The sequence below is a fragment of the Neoarius graeffei genome, chromosome 9, assembly GCF_027579695.1.
Source record: "Neoarius graeffei isolate fNeoGra1 chromosome 9, fNeoGra1.pri, whole genome shotgun sequence".
Classification (NCBI taxonomy): domain Eukaryota; kingdom Metazoa; phylum Chordata; class Actinopteri; order Siluriformes; family Ariidae; genus Neoarius; species Neoarius graeffei.
Window position 1 is genome coordinate 74971439 of NC_083577.1, and position 27664 is coordinate 74999102.

At 43.2% G+C, this 27664-nt stretch overlaps 1 protein-coding gene across 1 annotated transcript; it reads left to right on the forward strand.

The window, feature by feature from the left end:
- Positions 1-250: 250 nt before the first annotated feature.
- On the forward strand, positions 251-4714 carry twist2. Its single transcript, XM_060930283.1, has 2 exons — positions 251-1032; positions 4115-4714. The coding sequence occupies exon 1, from the start codon at positions 469-471 to the stop codon at positions 979-981; it is 513 nt and encodes a 170-aa protein (XP_060786266.1). The 5' UTR covers positions 251-468; the 3' UTR covers positions 982-1032; positions 4115-4714.
- The last annotated feature ends 22950 nt before the right edge of the window (positions 4715-27664 follow it).

A 27664-nucleotide genomic window follows, 5' to 3' on the forward strand; every position in this document is an offset into this window, starting at 1 on the left:
CATTAGAAGATACTTATAAGATATTAAATGTCCAACCTATAATATTTCTCTTTGTAAAAAAGTTAGGCTGCCTGTCTGACGTCTCTGTAAAGACACAGTGTAACTTAAAACCGGTCCCTCCTGTGAGAGTGTGTGTGTGTGTGTGTGTGTGTGTGTGTGTGTGTGTGAGCCAATGGGACGCGGTGCGACCTCCCACTTCATCTATTTAGCATCAGAGACTGGACTAAAGTTTCCAAAACCATTAGAGACAAACTTCCTACAGGACGGAGAGAGGGAGAGAGGGAGAGAGAGAGAGAGCTTTACTGAGGAAGCGCGCGCACACAGAGGGAGCGGGTGGGAGCGGGAGCGCGCGCGGCCCTGCAGCCGGTTGTGTGTGTGTGAGCCGCGCGGATTTATTCCCTCACCACGGAGCGGAAGGCGGACAGCGTGTTCTCCTCCCCCGCGCCCCGACATTTCTTTAAGCAAGAAATGGAAGAGAGCTCGAGCTCCCCCGTGTCTCCGGTGGACAGCCTCGGGACCAGTGAGGAGGAACTGGACCGCCACCAGCACCACCAGCACCACCGGCGCTTCGGCCGCAAGAGGAGACCCAGTAAGAAGTCGAGCGAGGAGGACAGCTCCGGGGGAAGCCCCGGCTCGGCCAAGCGGAGCAAGAAGGCGAGTCCGAACCGAGCCCAGTCCTACGAGGAGCTGCAGAACCAGCGCGTGCTGGCCAACGTGCGCGAGCGGCAGAGGACTCAGTCTCTGAACGAGGCGTTCGCGTCTCTGCGCAAGATCATCCCGACCCTGCCCTCAGACAAGCTCAGCAAGATCCAGACCCTCAAGCTGGCCTCGCGATACATCGACTTCCTCTACCAGGTGCTGCAGAGCGATGAGATGGACAGCAAGATGTCCAGCTGCAGCTACGTCGCGCACGAGAGACTCAGTTACGCCTTCTCGGTGTGGAGGATGGAGGGCGCGTGGTCCATGTCCGCCTCGCACTAGCGGCACGCGCGCGCGCACACACACACAGCGGGACAGCAGCATGCCACATGGGTATGGACACACACACACACACACACACACACACACAGCGGGACAGCAGCATGCCACATGGGTATGGACACACACACACACACACACACACACACACACACACACGGGGACAGCAACATGCCACATGGGTATGGACACACACACACACACACACACACACACACAGCGGGACAGCAGCATGCCACATGGGTATGGACACACACACACACACACACACACACACACACACACACGGGGACAGCAACATGCCACATGGGTATGTGCACACACACACACACACACACACACACACACACACACACACACACACGGACAGCAGCATGCCACATGGGTATGTGCACACACACACACACACACACACGGCGGGACAGCAGCATGCCACATGGGTATGTGCACACACACACACACACACACACACACAGGGGGACAGCAACATGCCACATGGGTATGTGCGCACACACACACACACACACAGGGGGACAGCAACATACCACATGGGCATGTACACACACACAGCAGCATGACACATGGGTATGTACAGGGACATCACACACACTGCAGGACATCAGCATGCCACATGGGTATGTACAGTACAGGGACATCACACACACACACAGCAGGATGCCACATGGGTATGTACAGTACAGGGACATCACACACAGCAGGACAGCAGCATGCCACATGGGTATGTACAGTACAGGGACATCACACACAGCAGGACAGCAGCATGCCACATGGGTATGTACAGGGACATCATACACACACAGCAGCATGCCACATGGGTATGTACAGGGACATCATACACACACAGCAGCATGCCACATGGGTATGTACAGGGACATCATACACACACAGCAGCATGCCACATGGGTATGTACAGGGACATCATACACACACAGCAGCATGCCACATGGGTATGTACAGGGACATCACACACGCACAGCAGCATGCTACATGGGTATGTACAGGGACATCACACACACTGCAGGACAGCAGCATGCCACATGGGTATGTACAGTACAGGGACATTACACACACACACACATAGCAGGACAGCAGCATGCCACATGGGTATGTACAGGGACATCACACACACACAGCAGCATGCCACATGGGTATGTACACACACAGCAGGACAGCAGCATGCCACATGGGTATGTACAGGGACATACCTCTCTCTCTTACACACACACCAGCATGCCACATGGGTATATACAAGGACTTCTCTCTCTCTCTCTCTCTCTCTCTCTCTCACACACAAACTTTTTTCCTTCTAGGTTTTTGTTAAAGCTAAATCTCCTGTTTTGTGAGTTTGTAGTGCATGACTTTTGTTTGAATAAAAAAAATCCAAAGTTAACTGAAATGTAAATAAAAGGTTCTTATGTTAACAACACAGTGAAACTAAATTAATTAAAAGTATGATATACAATTCTGCGCTGTATAATAATAATAGCTGTGTAGTTTTAATGATTATACTTAATTATAACTGGGCTTCAGAAAGGCTCCTGAACGTCTCAATACTATTAACTTTTCACGATGCCTTTGATCAATCTAAACTTTGACGTTAATAGGCCTATAGCTTAATGTTCTCTCAGTTTATTTTTCAGAAGAGTTTATCAAAAGAAGGCGGCTAATGTAATGACTGGAGATGGTGAAATGTCTCTTTATTATTCTTTAGAAAATGTGAGGATGATGAGGGAGAGACGCAGCACAGGAATGCTCCAGGATTTCTGAATAACTTCTGGAAAGCTCCTTGGAAAATGTTCTGTCTCGTAGTACAACAGAGTTTCTTGTAGCCGGGATGCAGAGGATGATGATGATGTTATATGAATAACCTGAAATGAATCTTTTTTATAAGCTGTACGGTGAAAATAATACAAAAAAACCCCTCCCATAACAGTCTCTCCTTCAGCATAAAATACACAAGGTCTATCCAGTAAGAACAAGCACTTTAAAGTGGAAAAATAAACGCATTTACAGTTAAAGTTACACATTTAAATCTCTAAAATAATTAGTCAAAACACAATTTTTTCTATTTGTGGAAAAAGTGTATTATTATTATTATTATTATTATTAATAAGCTTGAGATATGACCAGTCCAGTGGAAAAAATGTTATATTTAAGTTTGTGTGAAAGCTACTACACATCGTTAAACAAATATCATAAAATAAAAATATCAGAAGCTCTTCTGAAGTGAAACACACACACAGGAAATCAGAGGATATTTTCTAAGATATATACATTTAAATGAAATAATAATAATAATTCAAACAATGAATTTCAGAAAACAAGTCAGATAATACATAGGATTAATAGAAACCAAATTTGATTCTTATACTCTTGGTAAATCATTTAAAATAATAGTAATAATTATAATAATACTTTTAATTATAATACCTGCATGGCATATAGGAAAAACAAAACATCTATAAAAACTGGACACCAAAAAGTTGTTTGGGACGTGTAATAAGAATTGCATGTCAGATTGTGTCTGTTTTAATTATTTAAATTGGTGTTACTCTTTAAAAATAAAAAATAAAAGAAGAAAAGAAAAGAAAAAAATCTCACATCAGAACATGAACCAAAGTGAAAGCAAAGTCGTGAGCAGTGCTGAGGGCTGGTGAACGTGCTGTGGTGTTTGTGCTTCACTCGGCTGAGGCAGCGGGAGAGAGGGCAGGTGGAGAGGCTTGTTCTCCAAACCAAAATGACTATATTAAAACACGCTGTTATGTTGCAGTGATGTCATGCCACGCCAGGGTCTGGGCAGCGTGTTTAAAGTGTAAAGGCGTTTTCCTGAAGGCCATGTGCTCCCACTTACAGCCAAATCACTTACTCATTAATGACTTCCCATTCCAGTATAGCCTACTGTATAGCTCTAACATGTCGCCTACTGGAACAGAAAACACTACAAGACTTTTCACTTGGTATTAATGATGATTTTTTTTTTTCTTTTTACATTTTTACTATTCAATTAAAGACAGCCCATGCTGTGATATTATCATGATATTTTTGTACATCCATACGCTATTCAAAGGCATTTTCATGATGCTTACGCCCACTTTTTTTTGTTTCTCTCCTCCAGACTGTTTACTTCCACTATTTCTGAAGACACCAAAGGATTTATTGAAGAACTCATGAAGCTTCATGCCTTGACCAAAGACACGATCTGAGCTACACAATATGGACTCAAAGTGCTGATGAAGCCCAGCGTCAGGGAAAGCTCCACTTCACCTCCCCAGACAGGAAGAACAGCAGAGCGTATCTGATATTTAATCATTTCCACACCGTAACTCTAGATGTCCTTCTGGTGATAGTATTAAAAAAGAAAGAAAAAAACGCCATCTTCTATCTTTAATGAAACTATATTTTCCCCTTGAAATAGAAGAGAAATTTATATTATATTATATATATATAGATGTATATGATTTTTAAAAACTTTTTTTATTATTATTTTTTTTTAGTAAAGTATTGTACATAGTGCTACCTGTGAGTTTGGTCAGCTTTAAAGGGGACCGATACGATTTAGAGCAATAGTTTCCTGCATGGATTACTGCTTTTTTTTTTTTTTTTACATTCGAAACCAACAAAACCAAAAAAAAAAAAATTCTTTTGTTCTATGCAAGAATTTCAATTTCCGTCCATTAAATTGTGCTTATTTATTAAAACATATTTTTTGAACAAATTGGTTGATCTGTGGATACGTAGTGTGGAATATACATATTGCTTGATCGATTTTTTTTTTTTTTTTGGTCCATGTTAAAGAGAACAATTTAACAATTAATAACAAAATGACAGCGAGCACCAAGTCTTGATCTCTGTTTTGAAATGAAAGCTGTTGATTAGGACAGAAATACGAGCCAGAGTTAAAGCTTTATAGCACCATATCATTTCCACTGCTGGAGCTGGAGACCAAATTTCTTTGTTAACGACCAAAAAGGAGCTGATCTAAAGAGCAGCTTTAGTCTCCTTCAGCCCTGGAGAAACAGAAAGCCGCCACACTTGCAAAGTGTGAAACTGTTTACAGCTCATTTTGCTCAGATAAAGATCTGTAGAATAAAACGGAGCGATGTGCCATGCTCCGACTGTGACTGAGAAAAAAGTGTACATAAACGTTGTGTGGAGTGCAGAACTAATGATCAGCCCCAGTGAGGAGATCTTTATCTTCTCCATCTATAATACTGATCATTTTATTGTGCTGTTCCTCGTCACTGGGTTGGAACCATCAAGGGGGTGGTTTGTAGTTTTTAACCAAGAACATCGTTCAAAATAATTTCAAGTATAAACGACAACAACGTACCGTAAAGTATTGGTTGGAAATTAAGGACTTCTGCTGAAAAAAGATAACTAAAAGATGCACCACTTGTACCTTCTGTGGTAAAATATATGCGTTAAAAGGTACAAAGACTTGAAGGTAACACCCCAGTGACACAGTATAGTATTTATTTCCGAGTGTGTGCTGGTAGAGACAACTCATTTTGTCCAGTTTTGAAACACTGGCACTTCTTTTTTTTTTTGCAAAAGATATCCAACAGCAAAAAAGTGGACGGGCTTGTGGAATTTTTTTTTTAATGCTTTTGTGTTGTTGGCTCTTAAATCTTCAGTAATGTGGAGGAAGGTGCGGTTCACATTGGACTTCAGCCCTTTAGTCCAAAATTATATGCACCTGCCAAACTCGGCACTACCGCCACATTCCTTCAGTTTGCTGGAATGAAGGTTCCCATCCCAAGCTTAAATTCTTAAATGCAACCAAGAAAATAGTTTAAAAAAAAAAGGAAAGAAAGAAAGCATTTTGGTAGCAAATAAGGAAAAGGTAAATAAGGTCATAAAGGAGGGGATCCTATCAGGATCTACATAGATCACAGTGTGTGTGTATGAGAGAGAGAGAGAGAGAGAATTGCATGTAAAAGCCAGTAAAAAGCATTAGTGGAGTGTGTGTGTGTATATATATATATATATATATATAAAAAAGAGAGTGAGTGAGTGTGTGCGTGCATAAGGCCTCCATCGGCAGCATACTATGTACAGTCTCATTATCTCAGCACTCAGATGAGAGGCTCAGTTCAGCCTGAGGGCCCCGGGCCACACTTCCAACACTGTGCCAGGCCCAGATGGTTCCCGTAAAAATCAGACGGAAAAAGCAGCAAAAGTTTAATTCGCAGTAAAATGGATAAAGTGAAGGTTTATGCTGTGTGCCTCTAACTGGAATTCATTCTGGCTCAGTGCGGGGGGTGGACGCTGGTGTGATACTGTGACTCAGAAATACCTTGTTACTTTCCTTAAGCTCTTTGTACCGAAAATAATGAGTGTACATTCGGCTAATCAAGACTCACCCATAACACTTTTTATAAACTTTATTAAAAATGATTTATAGGAGGCAATTTCTTCTTTTAGTGTACTCAGCATCAAGACTGACAATAAAAATCACATGAAGTTTAGAAATAAACTCTTGGAGACGCCCAGCGTTGATATCTGCTTAACGTCTCAAACGGGCCGCAGTTAACGTCATAGAACAGCCGTGACTTCGACGTGTCACCTCTATTGCACGCGTAGCTGCTCTGAATGTATGCTGAGTGTTTTTACTGCCACAATGTCATGTGAAAGCCAAAAAATCTCTATGTCCTTGCCAATACGTGTCATGAGATTTCTGCATTGCTACTCAAAAATTTTTAGATAGGATCCAACATCAGGGACTTAATCTCTTTGGCTTGGAAAGTCTCTCCTCAGGTTTTCTTCGATCCAGGATGGCGATCACTCGAGTCACAGACGCTCCACATGTGCTATTCCTGTTGTTCTGGGGACTTTGGTAGAAAGTGACCACGGCTGAGAGAGAGATGCGATGATAGGACGAGTCGAGAGATTATATAAAATGGAGTGTGTATACTGGATATAAAGAGCCGTCACTTCTACTGTAGTCTGGTGCAGTATAACAAAAGTTATTCCATGAAATCGAGTCGTACATGAGCTGATAGCCCGCGAGGCGCGTAGCACCGAGTTGGCTATATGCCATGTATAATGAGATTGGGTGGAATAACTTTTATTCTATCCACATTCACTGCATTTTCAGAAACGGAGAATTTTTATTTCTATTTTTTGCAAATCTGATAAATAAAATCTTTATACAAAACATCCGACAAAATAATTTCCGCTTAGAATGTAAACAAACCAGCGAAACGACAGAAGCAATTTGTGTAAAATGCGATAATTGTTGAAAAATAAAAAATAAAAGATACGTTCTTACCATCAAATACTTTTATTCCATATTTTGTTACTTCTTTTCATTTTTATTTCATCCTCGGTTGGTTCAGCGACATGCTCCGCCATTTTGTTTTCCTCTACTCACGGTATATGAGCTGATATCCTAGGAATAGAGTAGCCAATCAGAGCATGCGACTGCTCATATCCAGTGAATGTGCATAGAATAAAAGGTGTGTGTGTATAAAATCTCTGAGCAACTGTTCTCGACCTGGATCATCCACTTCTCATTTTTCACATTAAATAAATATGAACATACTTCAGACAGATTCTGGATCACATCACTCTTTGGAGAGGTTTCACTTTTGTGCCTTAAGTACTTTTGAGCAACTACTCATGCACACAACTATTAGCATTTAAGATTCCAGTCACTGTAGGTAGCACTGGCCGAGCTTTACAGTGTGGTTCTGCTGAGAGCCTTGCACTAGAACAATGCAGGATTTCTCTCCAGCAATTTTTATACCTGCTTCAGAAACCAGGTGCGCAGCCAGACAGAGCTCACTTGTGTTTAATCAGATTTTTTTTCCCCCCAACACAAAGAAAATCACTTGCAATGTCTCAAACCTCAAGCAGCCAGACCCATGACAGAGTGATGAGTAAATTATGAGCTAGTAGGGTGTGTGGAGGTCTGGAGATTGTCCAGGGAGCAAGCAGGCCAGAGGTCCTGCTTAGAAAACCAGAGTGCTGATCTCAGATCTGTTCAATGTTTCATATGCTCATGAATCCATTTACATGCAGCAGAGTAAAATTATACCAGATCAGCACTTCTGGCTTTGACCTAAAACCTGTAGAAAGCACTCTAACATGCAGTACCTAGCTGGATAGGGGGCTGAGCAGGACAAAGATCCCAATGGACATCCATCCGTTATCCATAACCGCTTATCCTATGCAGGGTCGCGGTAGCCTGGGAAATCCCATGCTGCTTTGCACAATCGTTCCAATCTGAAAAGACAGCATGGAAACTATGGTCTAAAGGCTCGCCTGAGTTAGGGAGCCAATCAGAGAGTGGGGAGGGGTGGAAAGACGGTGACGCGTACTACTCGACAAACGGAAGCTTGTAGTTTATTTGGGACTGTTTACGGATCACATTTAACATGGCGGCGAGCGATACGAACCAAACTTTCGATCAAGCTTTGTCTTGCACAAACGGCAGTAATCGTTCGGTGCCATTGTTTTCCTATTTTTGTTTTGCCTTCTCTTTCTCTTTCCTTCTCTTCTTCGCCTCTTCGTCGCTCTAACTACGTCACCGGGTACAACTGCCATGATTGGCCATGGGCTACGTATACGCCAAATGATAGACATTCGCAACGTCCAATAAACGGCCGTTGACAATCGTAAACCACACCTCCCCTATGAGAAATTCAATAGGCGGATTCCAGACCATATTTCACTTGTGATATGGTCTGGTGTTAACCAGACTAGGGTCGCGGGCAAGCTGGAGCCTATCCCAGCTGACTATGGGCGAAAGGCGGGGTACACCCTGGACAAGTCACCAGATCATCGCAGGGCTGATACATACAGATATACAACCATTCACATTCCTTCACATCTATGGTCAATTTAGAGTCACCAGTTAACCTAACCTGCATGTCTTTGGACTGTAGGGGAAACCGGAGCACCTGGAGGAAACCCACGCGGACACGGGGAGAACATGCAAACTCCGCACAGAAAGGCCCTCGCCGGCCACTGGGTTCGAACCCAGAACCTTCTTGCTGTAAGGTGACAGTGCAAACCAATACACCACCGTGCCGCCCCCCCAGTGGACATCTATTCCATAAATTTGGTGCATACGCTCACTAAAAGGGGACTAAACTGTACCACTGTTTGTCGTTGGTGTGGCAGACTGTCAGAAATATTAGGACAGTAGGAATCCATTTCTGTTCCTCAAGGTCCAATCTAATTATCGGCTTATTATTAGACCTCAATGTAACTACACTCACTGGACACTTTATTAGGAACACCCATCCATCCACCCACCTGCTGTTTTATGCAGTTATCTATCTAATCAGCCGATCCCTCGACAGCAGCACAATGCATCAAATCATACAGATACAAATCAAGAGCTTCAGTTAACGTTCACTTCTTCAAACATCAGAATGGGAAAAATTGTGATCTCAAAGTGTGACTTTCTTTCACTGTGGCATGGGTGTTGGTTTGAGCCAGATGGACTGCTCGTTTGAGTATTTCAGAAACTGCTGATCTCCTGGGATTTTCACACACAGTCTCCAGAATTTACACAGACAAAATGGTGCGAAAAACAAAAAACATCATCGAGTGAGTGGGCGATAGTTCTGTGGGTGGAAACAAACGCCTTGTTGATGAGAGGTCGGAGGAAAATGGCCAGATTGGTTCAAGTTTTTTTGCCAGGAAGGATATAGTAACTCATAGCAACTCTTTACAACCGTAGTGAACAGAAAAGCATCTCAACAGAAGATGCAACAGCAGCAGAGCACATTGGGTTCCACTCCTGCAGCCAAGAACAGGAATCTTAGAATCAAGAACAAGTTCCTATTAAAGTGGCCGGCGAGTGGGTGTATACATTTTTAGGGCCAAAAAAGCACATCTATGTTCCCAAGCAGTATATAAAGGGTACAAATAAATACTTTAGAGAGCACTGCCTCAGTGACAAACCACTGTACCGCGAAAGCTACAATAATGTACTGTATTTTCTGAGAGTGTGTCGTTCTCTTTCATAATATTAGTATGCATCTTTCACCTGGAAATGTGGATCTTGTGTACCTTTAAAAAAGATTAATGGTATCTAGTTAGACCATAATTACCTTTTGAAGTTTTAAAAATACTCTCTATGCATCTTTATAGGACATCATTTACTGATAGTGTTTACCCTTGAGGGCACCAACCCAAGACAAGAAAAGGTACAGTTTAGTAGGAGAGTACTGCATGAAGAATACTGTTATTGGTTTATTTTTGTTCTATTGTGGTCCATCTTCATCAATTGCTACATTTTCTTTTTCTTTTTGTCTGTATTAAAGGTTCTGACTGCAAAGATGAATTTTGAGCAAAATGTTCCATTTCTATAGCTGTTGGAGTTTTTAGATGTTTCGCTGCTGCACACACCATGTATCCTACGTGTGAATGTTTAGCCGAGATACAACCCCGATTCCAAAAAAGTTGGGACAAAGTACAAATTGTAAATAAGAACGGAATGCAATAATTTACAAATCTCAAAAACTGATATTGTATTCACAATAGAACATAGACAACATATCAAATGTCGAAAGTGAGACATTTTGAAATTTCATGCCAAATATTGGCTCATTTGAAATTTCATGACAGCAACACATCTCAAAAAAGTTGGGACAGGGGCAATAAGAGGCTGGAAAAGTTAAAGGTACAAAAATGGAACAGCTGGAGGACCAAATTGCAACTCATTAGGTCAATTGGCAATAGGTCATTAACATGACTGGGTATAAAAAGAGCATCTTGGAGTGGCAGCGGCTCTCAGAAGTAAAGATGGGAAGAGGATCACCAATCCCCCTAATTCTGCGCCGACAAATAGTGGAGCAATATCAGAAAGGAGTTTGACAGTGTAAAATTGCAAAGAGTTTGAACATATCATCATGTACAGTGCATAATATCATCAAAAGATTCAGAGAATCTGGAAGAATCTCTGTGCGTAAGGGTCAAGGCCGGAAAACCATACTGGGTGCCCGTGATCTTCGGGCCCTTAGACGGCACTGCATCACATACAGGCATGCTTCTGTATTGGAAATGACAAAATGGGCTCAGGAATATTTCCAGAGAACATTATCTGTGAACACAATTCACCGAGCCATCCGCCGTTGCCAGCTAAAACTCTATAGTTCAAAGAAGAAGTCGTATCTAAACATGATCCAGAAGCGCAGACGTCTTCTCTGGGCCAAGGCTCATTTAAAATGGACTGTGGCAAAGTGGAAAACTGTTCTGTGGTCAGACGAATCAAAATTTGAAGTTCTTTACGGAAATCAGGGACGCTGTGTCATTTGGACTAAAGAGGAGAAGGACGACCCAAGTTGTTATCAGCGCTCAGTTCAGAAGCCTGCATCTCTGATGGTATGGAGTTGCATTAGTGCGTGTGGCATGGGCAGCTTACACATCTGGAAAGACACCATCAATGCTGAAAGGTATATCCAGGTTCTAGAGCAACATATGCTCCCATCCAGACGACGTCTCTTTCAGGGAAGACCTTGCATTTTCCAACATGACAATGCTAAACCACATACTGCATCAATTACAGCATCATGGCTGCGTAGAAGAAGGGTCCGGGTACTGAACTGGCCAGCCTGCAGTCCAGATCTTTCACCCATAGAAAACATTTGGCGCATCATAAAACGGAAGATACGACAAAAAAGACCTAAGACAGTTGAGCAACTAGAATCCTACATTAGACAAGAATGGGTTAACATTCCTATCCCTAAACTTGAGCAACTTGTCTCCTCAGTCCCCAGACGTTTACAGACTGTTGTAAAGAGAAAAGGGGATGTCTCACAGTGGTAAACATGGCCTTGTCCCAACTTTTTTGAGATGTGTTGTTGTCATGAAATTTAAAATCACCTAATTTTTCTCTTTAAATGATACATTTTCTCAGTTTAAACATTTGATATGTCATCTATATTCCATTCTGAATAAAATATGGAATTTTGAAACTTCCACATCATTGCATTCCGTTTTTATTTACAATTTGTACTTTGTCCCAACTTATTTGGAATCGGGGTTGTGAAAAGCGTCCCATATTTTACGATTCTGGAGATTGCCGAAGCAAGTGAGCAACAATATCACGTGATCACCGTGGAGCATGTTTGACCTGCTTTTCCACAAAACAAGTCAGCATGGGCAAACATGGCGGACTCCGATGTCCCGCCAGCGGAAAAGAAAAAGAAAGCCTGCCTAATGAGTATAACTGCAAGCAAGATAGAGTGAGGTTAGATGACGCGTCATTGTTCTGAACAGATAACTAAATCATTCTAGCTAGTGCTTAGCTATCTTAGCCTTAGAATGCATGGGCTCGACTCCAAGGTAGGAAGTATGGAGTTATACACCTAATGTTTTGATCTTACAGAGAAAGAAACGATAATACAAAAGCATTAAGAGAAAAAAGATATATTCGTCTTTTGTTTCACGGCTCTATTCATGAATGTCAACCACAGATTACATCCCTGCGACTCGAAACTCTCAGAGGTCGATGCAGAGTCACGATGTTTTCCACATGTCGCCATCTTGGCGTGATGCAGTTCCATAGCTATGCTAATTAGTTAAAGCTCCTCACGTTCGGCTGTTTCTGTAGGTCCGTACTGTTTACCTCATGAGGTAGGATATTCAGTCCTAAAATGGAGGAAAGCCACCCTCAGGACATCAAAATGATCACATCTCATCCATGTGATATTGTTCTTGTGGGACATAGGAAAATACCACGCACAATAATAAACAAGATGAACTATGAGCTACTGCTGACTTACGTATCCCCCCCCCGCTCTCTCTCATATCAGAATTCAAGCGATCGAAGGAACAGGACACTTATTATGAATGCTGACTTCAACAAATAATGAACCCTGAAACAAGTAAGTAAAGAGCCGTGTCTCTCCCCAGGGATTTCAAACAGCATCCTGGGAAACTGCCATTTTGAAATAGCATTTTGTTTCTTGAAATAGCGTCAAAATCTACGCTATATGTTTTGTAAATACATTCAGTCGGTCAACAGGAAGTCGATATGGGACAGACCTGAAAATGGTACACACGGTATAGAACCCCAAGCTGGGGACCAAAAATCAAGCAGTTGTGATTTGTACAGTAGTTGCTGAGAAAAGTGCTGTGAAAATTTTGTAAATCCACGCTTTGTGTTTCGTTAATACGTTCAATTGGTAAACAGGAAGTCGATGTGCGACAGACCTGAAAACGGTATACACAGTATAGAACCCAAGGGAGTAACTTTGATTTTGACATTGGTGGTGACACAAAAGTGATCCAAGGCAGGGCTTCCAAAAGGTGTTTTTTTTTTCCATTAGCAATCATAATTTCATGTCATGCAGATCTTATAGGTTAACGAGGGCAGCTGTGGCCTAATGGTTAGCGAGATGGTCTTTGGATCCCAGGGTTGCAGGTTCAAATCCCACCGTTACGTCTCCCTACTGTTACCGTTACTACTCCCTACATCCATGGCTGTGTGTGTACATGTGAGATACAGGGGGTTGATGGGCGGGTAGTCACGGCTGCTGTGGGAAGTGTGCTGCTTTTACAGCAGATGGAGTGACAGCTGGGATAGCCAACCATGTAAGTTAGCGAGAAACAGGTAGCTAATCAGAGAATGATATTTACGTTAGGGGGGGGATTATTAGCAGTGTCATACATTTAACCCTTTGTGTGCCATATAATCATTGCTCAGGTTAGGACATCGGTTTTATTGATCGTGATTACACAGTAATGGCTGAATATTGGTAGGGACACGTCCCTAGCATCCCTACCCAAAATTACGCCCTAGATAGAACCCCCAAGCTGAAGCTCGGTACCAAATATCAAGCAGTTGTGATTTGTAGTTGCTAAGAAAAGTGTTAGGAAAATTTTGTAAATCCACGTGATATGTTTCGTAAATACATTCAGTCGGTAAACAGGAAGTCGATGTGGGACAGACCTGAAAACGGTATACACGGTATAGAACCCCAAGCCGAAGCTTGGTACCAAGTGGTTATGATTTGTGGTTGCTGAGAAAAAGGGTGTTTCAGATGGACTGAGATATGGACAGAGGTAAATCAGTATACCCCTAATCCTTAGGAGCGGACGTCTCATCTCATCTCATCTCATTATCTCTAGCCGCTTTATCCTTCTACAGGGTCGCAGGCAAGCTGGAGCCTATCCCAGCTGACTACGGGCGAAAGGCGGGGTACACCCTGGACAAGTCGCCAGGTCATCACAGGGCTGACACATTGACACAGACAACCATTCACACTCACATTCACACCTACGGTCAATTTAGAGTCACCAGTTAACCTAACCTGCATGTCTTTGGACTGTGGGGGAAACCGGAGCACCCGGAGGAAGCGGACACGGGGAGAACATGCAAACTCCACACAGAAAGGCCCTCGCCGGCCACGGGGTTCGAACCCAGGACCTTCTTGCTGTGAGGCGACAGCGCTAACCACTACACCACCGTGCCGCCAGGAGCAGACGTATAATAAAAAATAAATAAAAATTCAGATGACTTTTTTTTTTTTTAATATTTTTTTGAGCTTTTTTCACCTTTATTGGATAGGACAGTGTAGAAACAGGACAGGAAATGAGTGGGAGAGAGAGACAGGGAGGGATCGGGAAATGACCTTGGGTCGGAATCGAACCCAGGTCCCCAGATTTATGGTATGGCGCCTTATCCACCTGAGCCACGACACCCCAAAATTCAGATGACTTTGCAGTCAGGACCTTTAAGTTGAATTGCTTGTAGATACTATAATGCTGATAATCATCATGTGTTTTAAACATATCTGAAGAGCTAGATGTAGTTTGGACTGAGTCTCCAGATGACCACGAGAGAATAAGAGTCTGTCTGTTTTTTCACCCTTCATCCAAAAATAAAGATTTTTTAAAAAAAACACAGTCCCACTTCCCCCACCACTGCTGGAGAAAGTGCTGCAGAACACAAAAGTGGAATTAAACTGGACAAGAAAATGGGTTAAGAACACGAAGGATGGCTGCGAAAAATGCAGGTGGAGGAATGAACGAGCAGGCAAGCCAAGGGAAATTACATCGCTGCTCAAAAAGCTTTCCAAGACTGCAATGTTTGCTTTCGGCTGTTTTTTTTGAATAGTTTTGCAACATTCTTCAGCCACCTCTGCTCACCCATTCTCCTCCCAGTTCCTACCCAAAGGCTTAAACAGCCCCTCGTATGATTGTCCAGAGAAGAGCAAAACTTCAGCAAAAGTACGCTCAGCAGAGCCAGGCTCATAAAATCCTAGGTAGCAAATGATGAATATTACTTTTGAACCATCATCCACAGCATGTCAGTTTAATCCGAAAAGCTGTAAAGGTGCAGTTCATGGGAACGCGTAACTCTGGAGCTGGAATCAGCCAGTCAGTCTACTCACAGTGATTTGTAGTAGTTAAATAAACGTGTTGATCCCTCGGCTGCTGCGTGCTGTAACCTGATCTCCAGAGGCAGAGAGCTCGCTGTTTGCGGCACAACTCACACCATCACTTTTCCTTTTATTAGCACTGAGGTCACTCGGGGTCACACTACCACAAGAGCCGTTTCACCGTGTCACACACAAACACAACGTTAATGCTGAAGCACTTACAAGGGACCTGTAACATAATTCAGTGCAGGAAAGAATCCAAGAACATTTTCCTCCTTGAAGAGGAAGTTCACTTGTGTTTCTTTCTTTCATTTTTTCTTTTTAAATCATGTTTATGTTATTAACAATATTTAACCACTGGTGATACTGAAAGTCCCAAGTGTGATACAAATAATCGACAACATTCATACAGTAGCTTATTCTGTTCCTATTAAATCAATCACTCGTTAAAGGGAAATTAAAATCACAGTAAACGTAACGTGTAACTTAACATTTCAAGTTCTATTTAACGAGTACCAGGTTTTCAGATATCGAGGCATAAAATTTGAAAAGCACACACAAATTTATACTTAATATTTTTGAATATTATTGACTTTGAGTCAATATTTTGGCATTAAATCGAACACATTCTGTCTGAAGGGTGATTTAAATGACATTTATAACAGTAAGACATTTCTGCCAGAAGACATCAGATAGAACTCCATCATTCCAAGGTCTCATTTTCCCAAGCATTCCAAATTAATTATAGCCTTATACACTCTTAAAAATAAAGGTTCCCGAAAGAAGCATGTGAGTTCTTAAAAAAAAAATAAATTAATAAATTAAATGATTTTTATAAACCATTTTGTTGCTGCCATGGTAAACTAAGTAATCGTTTCCTTCCACGTCCTTATAATGTTTATGGCAGCAATCTTTTTTAATAAAAATTAAAACATAGAACTGAGAAAATACATCCTGAGACATCATTTAAAAACATTCGCACATCATTATTTTTAAGACTGAACTTGGAAAACTAACACAGTGCCAATTAAATAGAGTGAATAAATACCATTACATATTGCTGGAAAACTCAAACTTTATCTTTTATTGTTTAAAACACAAACACGTGCACAAACTCGACCTCTGTGCATGAAATTATTGTGATTAGAGCCAAAGAAAGAGTACAAGGTAAAACTTGATTGAGACAGCTTTCAATTGTGCTAACTAAGGGGGGGGGGGGGGGTGAGGGGGGAGGGGAGAGACAGAGGTGGGAAGGGGAGAGGGAGGGGGGAAGGAGGGAGAGAGAGAGGAAGGGGGAGAGAGGGAGTGGGGAGAGAGGGAATGGAGAGAGGAGAGGGAGAGAGAGAAGGGAAGGGGGAGAGAGAGGGAGGGGGGAGAGAGATAGAGAAGGGAAGGGGGAGGGAGAGAGAGAGATAGAGAGGGAGGGAGAGAGAGACAGAGAGGGAGGGAGAGAGAGAGGGAGACAGAGCAGAAGGGGGAGAGAGAGGGGGAGAGAGGAGGGAGAAAGAGTGGGGGAGAGGGGGAGGGAGAGACAGAAGGGAAGGGGGAGGGAGAGAGAGGGAGGGAGAGAGGGGAAGGGGAGGGAGAGAGACGGGGGAGAGGGGGGGAGGGAGAGAGAGGGGGAGAGAGAGACACAGAGAGAGAGAGGGGGGAGAGAGAGAGGGGAGGGAGCGAGATGGGGAGAGAGACAGAGAGAGACACAGAGAGAGAGGGGGGGAGGGAGAGAGAGGGGGAGAGAGAGAGACAGAGGGGGGAGGGAGGGGGAGAGAGGGGAGGGAGAGAGGGGGAGGGAGCGAGATGGGGGAGAGAGAGAGACAGAGAGAGAGACGGGGAGAGAGGGGGAGGGGTAGAGAGAGACACAGAGAGAGAGAGGGGGAGAGAGAGAGACACAGAGAGAGAGGGGGGAGAGAGAGAGGGGAGGGAGAGAGGGGGAGGGAGTGAGACAGGGGGGAGAGAGAGACAGAGGGGGGGAGGGAGGGAGGGGGAGAGAGGGGAGGGGGAGAGAGGGGAGGGAGAGAGGGGGAGGGAGCGAGATGGGGAGAGAGAGAGACAGAGAGGGGGGGAGGGAGAGAGAGAGAGAGACAGGGGGGGGAGGGAGGGGGAGAGAGGGGAGGGAGAGAGAGACAGACAGGGGGGAGGGAGGGGGAGAGAGGGGAGGGAGAGAGGGGGAGGGAGCGAGATGGGGGAGAGAGAGAGACAGAGAGAGAGAGACGGGGAGAGAGGGGGGAGGGGTAGAGAGGGGGGAGAGAGAGACACAGAGAGAGAGGGGGGAGGGAGAGAGAGGGGGGAGAGAGAGAGACAGAGAGAGAGAGGGGGAGGGAGAGAGAGGGGGAGAGAGAGACGGGGAGAGAGGGGGAGGGGTAGAGAGGGGGGAGAGAGAGGCACAGAGAGAGAGAGGGGGAAGGGAGAGAGAGGGGGAGAGAGAGACAGAGAGAGGGGGAGAGAGAGACAGAGAGAGAGGGGTAGAGAGAGAGGGGAGGGAGAGAGGGGAAGGGAGCGAGACGGGGGAGAGAGAGAGACAGAGGGGGGAAGGAGGGAGGGAGCGAGGGAGGGGGAGGGAGCGAGATGGGGGAGAGAGAGAGAGAGACAGAGAGAGAGAGAGAGGTTCCTCCATCAGTGCTGGACAAATCAGTAGACTGGGCAACTGGGACAAGAAAATATTATTTCCAGGTAAGGAGTTGTTTAAATCATAGACGCCTGATGTAAAAGTAGGTTAGCAGTCACCAGTGTTTTTCTTCTCTCATTCAATAACCAAAGAAAGAAAAACTATCTCCTGAATTATGAAAAAAAAAAGTTCTCTCTCTTCATGGTGGTGTGACACACCTCAACACTGTAAAGTAGAGCAGGGGTTCTCAACCTTTTCTACTTTAAGGCCCACCTATTCATACTTGTCACGAGTCGGGGCTCATTAAAAAAGATCCCCAGTTATTTTGGCTCATCTATTCTATTAGAATCTAATAATCTGCGGTAAAGTGTATTAACGGGATCCAACATCACTCCCTGTTACAGATGGGAGTCCGGGAATTAAATAAATGCAGTAAAAACAAACTGTTTTTAATTGTAGGTGTTGTATTTAAAACTGTATGGATGTGCCAGAAGCCAATATAAAACCCTGCACGTGGGTCACTCTCAGTCAAAAGGGATTAATGATCCAAAAGTGGAGTCTGGTCCATTAACACAAGAACTTATTGCCATGTTTGTGTTCAGCAAACAAGCAAGTTATTAAAACCAAGAAGTGGATATCGAACCCACTCAATGGGATTACACACTCACAAAGAAGGATTTTTCCTAGGAGTTGGAAAATTATCCATCTGTTGAGTTCCGACATCTCAGACTACCTGGTGCTGCAGACATCGTTCTACACGGACATACCGGTACAGATGAAAACCTGGAAGAGCGTGGAGGAGAACAACTTTTTATACATGGCTGGGTTAAAGATCTGGGGATCAGGACACTACGAGATAGACGGCGGTAGACGGATCCAAGTGCAGGAAGTGTGTTTATTATCAGGTGTGATATTTACAAAAACAAAACAGAAAGCAGAGTATTTAAACAGTGTTATAAACACGGCTAGAAACAAACGTGACAGTGATAACGATAATACTTCGCAAAGCCTCTGTGAAAACAGCGTCCGTAGCATCAGGTGTTTCCCATAACGACTGGGTCCCAAGCGCGTGGCCACTCGAGCTGCGCCAGGCTCAAGGCGTGACATTCAAGTGTTCACCGACTGCGTGACCACAACTTTTAGCTCATGTGTATATCGCCACCGAAATGCCTCATTTTCAAAACAGAAAGCAGAGTATTTAAACAGCGTTATAAACACGGCTAGAAACAAACGTGACAGTGATAACGATAATACTTCGCAAAGCCTCTGTGAAAACAGCGTCAGCATCAGGTGTTTCCCATAACGACTGGGTCCCAAGCGCGTGTGGCCGCTCGAGCTGCGCCAGGCTCAAGGCGTGACATTCAAGTGTTCACCGACTGCGTGACCACAACTTTTAGCTCATGTGTATATCGCCACTGAAATGCCTCATTTTCATCGATAACCCATCGCAAAGCATCACGAGCTGTAGCGTGACTGTAGCTTAATGAAGCGGATGTGACGTCGGATGCAACCCAGCAATTGTACCTTACTACGAGTAAAAAATTAGCTTCAACTTGGAAAAAAATTCACGGCCCACTAGATGGCACTTGTGGGCCGCGACCCAGTGGTTGAGAAACACTGAACTAGAGCATGTTTCATTCTGAAACGTTCTTACCACCTGCTGCACAACACACATCAGCATTGACGTGCAACGATTTTAGAATCAGAAATGCACTAGGATGTGGAAATACTAAGAATAAAAAAAAACAAAGTGCAACACATTCACCTTGCAGTTAAACATGCCAAGAAAAAAAAAAAACAGTTGAATGATATAGTTTAAATGAGAAAACATCACAGCTCTTAGCTAAATATAGACAAGACTTTTGACTTTTTATATGTACGTAGTGAAAGTTCATTATGTCTAACTATTCAAACTATTCTTTAAGTTCGCTTCTTCAGACAAGGATTTTTTAAGATGTTACCTTGTTGACAGTTTCGGCGATAAACTTCCGCCTTCTTCAAAACAGTCACCAGATGTCGAGTGGTGACGTGCCTTATCAGCTGATGTTACGCTATGGAGGCGTGAACGTCCCGCCCAATTTGACAGGTAGTCCACGCCTCCTGCTGTCAGGTCGCTCCTCCAGGACTGCGCTCCAGGTGTGTGACAGCGCATACGCTCCCTCATCCCGGTTCATAGTCCTCTGCGCCCGCTTGCGTATCTCCACTGCCTCTAAAATCCACCGCTGGTATCTATTTTCTTCAGCGCGAATGACTCTGGCCTCTTCCCAATTCATTATATGATTTTGCCAACAACAAGGTAACATCTTAAAAAATCCTTGTCTTAAGAAACGAACTTAAAGAATAGTTTGAATACTTTTGACTTTTTGTTAATGGGGCACAAACACGATGCGCAACCTTAGACACTTTCTTATGAAAGGATACTGTGATGGCTGTGTTGTTACCTACGCTGGAATTCACTAATAATTTGTTTAAAATAAGGAAAAAAAAACATCCAAATGCTTCAGTGTGAGAATTATCCAAAGCAAACATTTCGCTGCCTATTATTATTATTATTAAAGCAGAAAGTCCACTCTGATAAGAACGTGTGAAGCACTGGCGAGTGTGTTTGTTGTTATGGACAGGGAAGCAGTCCTGAACACATTACTGCACAGAGATGTGGGTGTTAAAGGAGAACTGAAGGCAAATGTTTTATGATCAAAATTCTATTTCTCTCATTTTATTAAATATCGGAACGCATTTTAGATCGCTATTTTGTCACTGCTGTCGCAAGTGATGAGTGTTTGAAATATGCTCTGTAATATATCAGTCCGTATGTCAAAGCAACGGCCGTAAACGAGATTCGTTGAGCCCTGTGCGAGACATCGTAGGACGGAAGTAAAACGTACAGCGGAAATCAAAGCGACCGACATCTGCCGACGTCGTCAAAGGACGCGCGCGCCCTCTTTCGAACGTTGATGTAATCAAGCTGGAAGTTTTGTTAGCAAATTAGGTGTGAAAAAAGTAGGCAGTAATCATCATTTAAACTCGTTTTTGTGCAATACTTCGTTTGGAAAACAGTTTTCAAAATGGCGGCACTGACACCTGGCTGACACTTCTTCACGTTTCGAAGTCTCACACAAGTCTTGTGAAGATCGCGCGGATAAGCGACGCCTGCCGTGGACCAAACGAGCGAAATTCAACATGGCTAAAAACCGAACAGGCCGATAAGTATCATATTTAATTGCAGTTAGTTGCCAATACGAGTCACGATATAAGGTTAGTAAAACCGAAAACGTAATTGAAGAACACGTTAATTAAGAAATAAAGCAAGTTTAAAATGACTTCGGTTCTCCTTTAATGCCTTCCTGATGTGGAGTCTTTAGGATGAAAACCATTTTTTTTAATAAGCTGAGCTGCAGTTGAAGGGAAAACGGAGAAGCTGGTCCTGTAGATGTGTGTGTGAAATGAAAATAGCTGTGAGGGGGTTGAGCTTTTCCTCACTCCCTGTTTCATCTCATCCAGCAGGAAGGTGGCAGGTCACCTGTATAATGCGAGCGAGTACAACAGGCAGAAATTGATGCAGCTTTAACTTGCGTGAGCTTCCACTAATGTGAACGTGTAGTTAATGTGAAAAATGTGCCTTGCACTGCCTAAGGGCCGCCTTCCTGTGTGCATGTGTGTGTGTGAGTCGAGTATAAAGCCTGCTGAATCTCTCTTAATGCCCACAGACGGAGCAGACAGTGGAAAGCATTGTGTGAAGGCTGATTATTTACCGTTCTCTCCGGAGGTGAAGAGCAGACATACTGTGAGTGCTGTGATCCCATTTTCACTGTTGTCTTTTTTTTTTTTTCCTTCCCATAGCATGACCCTCAATGCTGTGCCACATTCCAGCAGTGAAGTCTCACCTGAGAACACGCAGCGATGGGTCAGTAGGCAAATATGCTCTCGCCGTGCCTTTGCAGGCTGGGTGCTGCTTTCTAGACTAAACACACAGCAGGACAAGCAAACGGAGCCCAGCTTTCCAAACACAGCATACGAGAGGCCGAGGCCTGAGTGAGACCGGTCAGTCAATCTACCGGTACAAGAACGGCACATAGCTGCTTGCTGATAAATGATCCGAATAACTGTCTGGAATCTATGTATCAGTAAAACAATAGCAGAGCATGAAAACCACAACCACCTTGACTCAGATCTTAAAGCCAGATGAATTAAAAAGTCACCGAATCTGAACCGAGAACCTGTCGAGAAAAGATACGTTTATTTAAAAGGAAGATCTTACTCCTTTTAGTGTCAATATGGTCTCAGTCGAAAAGAAAGAAAGAGACAGACAGACAGAAAGAAACCATACCAATGAATTCCTGCCTGTTTCCTTATTGCCAATGGAAAATTCTTCATGGTTTAAAAAAAAAAAAAAAAATCCATCAACAAATAAGGATGTCAACATTGCTGCCAGGGGTGTAACTTGATTTTGAAAGTGCTGGAATCAGGAATGATGACTGGGAAACTGGGAAAATTAAAATAAAATGTACCAATCTGTGATCCAATACAAGACCAATTCCAAACCCAATCCAAGCAGCAATACGAGGGGTCCAAGCACTCTTCACAAGTCACTCCACCAGGAGCCAGTTCTTCACATGGTACCCAGAAGAGTAAAGCATCCCAGTGTCCCCAGTATAAGTTACACATATGATTACTGCACTAAATAAACAGTTTTGAAGCAAAAGCAGGCGAAGCTAACCATGTGTCGCAAAGTTCATCTCATCTCATTATCTGTAGCCGCTTTATCCTGTTCTACAGGGTCGCAGGCAAGCTGGAGCCTATCCCAGCTGACTACGGGTGAAAGGCGGGGTACACCCTGGACAAGTCGCCAGGTCATCACAGGGCTGACACATAGACACAGACAACCATTCACACTCACATTCACACCTACGGTCAATTTATACCCTGTCCACACTAGGGATTTTGTACCGATACGAAACTACTTTCGTACTGCAACACCTGTCCACACTAGCAACTATACCAGTACTGTAGCGGTATAACTGTATCGGTACGAAACCCACAAATGTATGGGTTTCGTACCGGTACAGTATCGGTACTGTAGCGCTTCGCTGTAGTGTGGACAGATGAAGCGGCTCTGTATCGATACAAATATAATGCGCAAGTGCAATGAACCATTCCTACGTCTTCCGGGTTATTCATACAATACAATACGCCCGTGCTTTCCAGCTGTAAATAAAACGTCAAAATGGCTCAAAACAACCGTGGAGCTACATGGAGCAAAGAAAGGGGGGGAGAAAGGGAGAGGGAGGAAGAAAGGAGGAAGAGGGGAAAAGGGAGAGAAAGGGAGGGGAAGAGAAGGAAAGAGGGAGAAAGGGAGGGGAAGAGGGAGAAAGTGAGATTCGTTTTCTTTGTTTCTTTCTCAACTGCCTCGCACGTTTTATACGATTCGACTGAATAAATGACCACCAGAAATACAGACTGTACACTGACAACAAAAAGCGCACACACGTTGGTTCATCCGCCATATTCTCAGAAGGAAGTTACTCGGTAACCATGGAAACATTTCGCGCACGCGCATTTCAACTTCCGTGAAAGAAAACCGCAAACATTTCTCGCTAGTGTGGACAGACGCACTAAACTGTACCGGTATACTTTGTATCGATACAGTTATACCACTTTCGTACCGGTATAAGTGTGAACACAGCATTAGAGTCACCAGTTAACCTAACCTGCATGTCTTTGGACTGTGGGGGAAACCGGAGCACCCGGAGGAAACCCACGCGGACACGGGGAGAACATGCAAACTCCACACAGAAAGGCCCTCGCCGGCCACGGGGCTTGAACCCGGACCTTCTTGCTGTGAGGCGACAGCGCTAACCACTACACCACCGCGCCACCCTTGTCGCAAAGTTATTAAAATATAATTTCTTCAGGGGTAATTTGGTGCATCATCTTTAAGGCCCAATACCAATAACTATAACTCCAACGATAAATAAATCAGTCCTGTGCAGTTTATGTGATTGGTGCTCACACCAGACCGATAACGATACCTATAGCCCAGGCCTGGGTTTATCCGTATCGCCGAAATTGCTCCTGGAGTGATTTTTCCAGACCTGGAAAAATCTGATCTGATAAAACATCTGACCAACCAGGTAATTGTTTACATGTAACATTGTCTGAGCACGTGCTATTTTTCCTCAGGCATCTTTGTTGCATCATGAAGAAGTCACGGAATACAGATTCACGGAACATAAAAAAATATATATAATACAAAAAAGGCACAGATCTTTTATTCACGGATATGTGATTTTCTGTGAAATATCATCTCATCTCATCTCATTATCTGTAGCCGCTTTATCCTGTCCTACAGGGTCGCAGGCAAGCTGGAGCCTATCCCAGCTGACTACGGGCGAAAGGCGGGGTACACCCTGGACAAGTCGCCAGGTCATCACAGGGCTGACACCTAGACACAGACAACCATTCACACTCACATTCACACCTACGGTCAATTTAGAGTCACCAGTTAACCTAACCTGCATGTCTTTGGACTGTGGGGGAAACCGGAGCACCCGGAGGAAACCCACGCGGACACGGGGAGAACATGCAAACTCCGCACAGAAAGGCCCTCGCCGGCCACGGGGCTCGAACCCGGACCTTCTTGCTGTGAGGCGACAGCGCTAACCACTACACCACCGTGCTGCCTGTGAAATATCAATAGTACATTAATAAAGTAAACATATACATGCAGGTAAGATATTTTAATTATGAATTTCAGCAGTCCAAACGTTTAATTGTTTTAGACTTCTTAATTTTTTTATCCATGATGCATCATCCGTATGAAATCGGTAACCAATCTGTAATATACTGAAACGCCCGTGACCAATCTGTGAATAATTAACATCCATATTAAAATCCGTAACCACTCCGTATTTTGTATCTATTTTTAAAAATTATATTTCCGTAATCTGTGACCTATCTGTGTTTTGTCAACCACCGGAGTGTGTGTATGGGTTGTCTTGAAGTCCAAGCTGTACAGTACGACCCGGAATAATGTGCTCCTACTTGGAAAAAACTTCCAGGACTATTCCTAAGTTGTTTGTGTTAATTTCCCTGAGTGTCAGGACCAAGCGATATTATAGTTGGGATTATTATAGTTGTGGTGTTTCTGCTCCAGACTGGAACTAAATTCAGGTAGCGGTACAGCCAGAGTTGGAGTTATACGGTAGGTATAACTCGAGTGTTGTAGGGCCAGGCCCTTATTTTGACCATTTTCAAGAATTACAGCAAAGACCAAGGCAAGATTGAGAGAAATTGGGCTCGGGCCTGTAGGGAGATCCAATGGACTCGAGACCAAGCTTGGCTTCGCGAACTACAACCCAGCTTCCCTCACTGGCACATGAGTGGTTTCCGATATCATATCAAAACATCATGGAAAGCCTGATCTGTAATTTGGCGCAGAGATCCAACGGGTTTCCACCACCACAATTAAAAACTAGAGCAGTGTACTGAAAGATGCTCTATAAGGAGATGCTAATAACAGACTGAGTGGCCTTACTGAAGAGGATGAGCTGAAGAAAGCAAGAACACACAGCACGAGAGAGAAGTGTGACCACACACAAGACAGTCATTTTGGTGAAGGAAATAACGGGGATTTCTTTGCTAGGCCACGATTCAATTCCTCGTCAGGGTTTTATTGTGGGAACTGGGCTTTCACAGGGCTCTTGGTCAGGGGAAAAAAAAAACGCAGGGTGTCTCAAATCAAATGTAGAGCTGCTCCTGCGTTTATCTAACCCCAAGCTCCAGGCAGGGGTTATGAGGTTAGCCATCGTGGTCAACAGTCAACTACGGATGAACTGTTCAGCAGTTTCACTGGTCTTCACAGCGCCTCGGCTCCAAAATATAAACACATTCCCAATTTCACGTCTTCTTTGTCCGCAATTGTCCTGTCTGAAGTCTTTAATGACTGCGAAAACAGTAAATATTGTCCCTTGCGTCTCTGTTTGCTTTGCTCCCGACATGCTCGAGTCCCCTATTCCACATCTCACACTTTCAGATTTATGAACATTTAAACATCTCGGGTTGTAACACAGGCTTTTTGCTTATTCCCGGTTTTAAAGCACAAGACAAAAGACTTTAGTGTCAGCCTGGCAAACAAACAGAATTAGTCACACTGCTGTTTATTTGAATATGGCTTTACAGGTCAGCTGCTTCTTTTGTTTGCTGTTTCTTTTTATCAGCTGTTGTTCTGACAACCATCTGCTTATTTAGACAGATATCTGACCTGTGTCTCGTACAGAATTGCTGGTAATCTTTGGCATGACTCCAGGACAGGTCCTCCTTACTACCCTCCACTGGTCAGAGAAAGAAACGCAGGCTTTTATATTTCAGGCTTGAATCTTTTTTTTTTTTTTTAACAAAATGGAAAAAATGTCAGGTTCTCCCTTATAATTTCAACACGGATTCAGTGTAAAAACATGATCCAACAATTTTATCCGAAGGTAAATCAAGACCTTGTTGCAAAAATAAAAAATACTAATTAACTGTGGTGAAAACAAAGTTGAAATGTGCCTGATTCCATGTTATGGCGCTACATTCCCCAATAATGTTAAAATTATTGTGGAAAAATTTACCACTTTTTCTAGTTTTATTAAATATAGAGCAATTATCGACACCTTTTCAGATTTACCAATAAAACCCAAATTTTACAAAGGTGAGTTTCAGTTCCGACAGTTATTATTGGTTAATTAATCAACCTGAAGACCCGCCTCGCCCTTTGATCTTGTCGTCTGATGACGCTGCTCGTTACCCGAGATGGAACTTTTTTAGCGCGATCAGCAATTTTTTCGGAAAACCCGGACGTTATCATCGCAGATAAGCATGGTGGAAAGATAATGGACGTGTTTTTACTGATCAAATTCACCGGTATTTCGTGATCTCCTCGTCGAAACCTACTTTGTTTCTTTCTCTTTCATTTGACAGCCACCATTTTGGATCTAAACGCGTTTGAGAGTCACGTGAGGTGTCGATAATAGTGATCGCTTTCACCGGTGTCCACCATTATCGACACCCTGTGGGATTAAGTGACGTTTACAACTGTTATGGATCGATCTGTGTGTAACATTGTTGAAGGAGATGAAGTACTTTAAAAAAAATAAAAGTGCTGTGATTTATGATAATTTTTTTTCCTGATTCATAACAGAATGGAATGTTTATAGAGTATTTGGAATCCGATTGCAATAAATAGAATTAGAGCAGAATTAAATTCCGAGCATAGAAAAAATTACATGCTTGAAATATTCAGATTTTTCTATTCCATTTAGATTTTTTTTTTGCAGTTTGTTGTAAATATCTACCACATATTACAATATCAGTAGACATTTTATATTTTGGTTCGAGGAATGACATGCGACCTTTGACCTGGATGCTCATGTGGTTACAATATCAATTCCCTGTTGATATTTATTGGTAAACGACAAAACTAGAAATTAATACAAACAATTAACAAAATGTGATCTACGAAAATACTTAGAAAGCGGGTAGAAAGTGGAACAAAAAGATTTTCTGATGCAGATTAAACATCATCAGTTTATTTGTTTACAAACATTAGAATTACTTCCTCATTTACAAAAACACCCACATCCAGATATTTATAGAAAAGACATTTTGTACTAAATATAAGTCTACGTAAAACACATTTTAAATAAAAACTATGTTTTGTTAACTTAATACTACATACCGA

Excerpts from the sequence above, each read along its gene's own strand:
- twist2 (XM_060930283.1), top strand. The coding sequence starts at position 469 with ATGGAAGAGAGCTCGAGCTCCCCCGTGTCTCCGGTGGACAGCCTCGGG.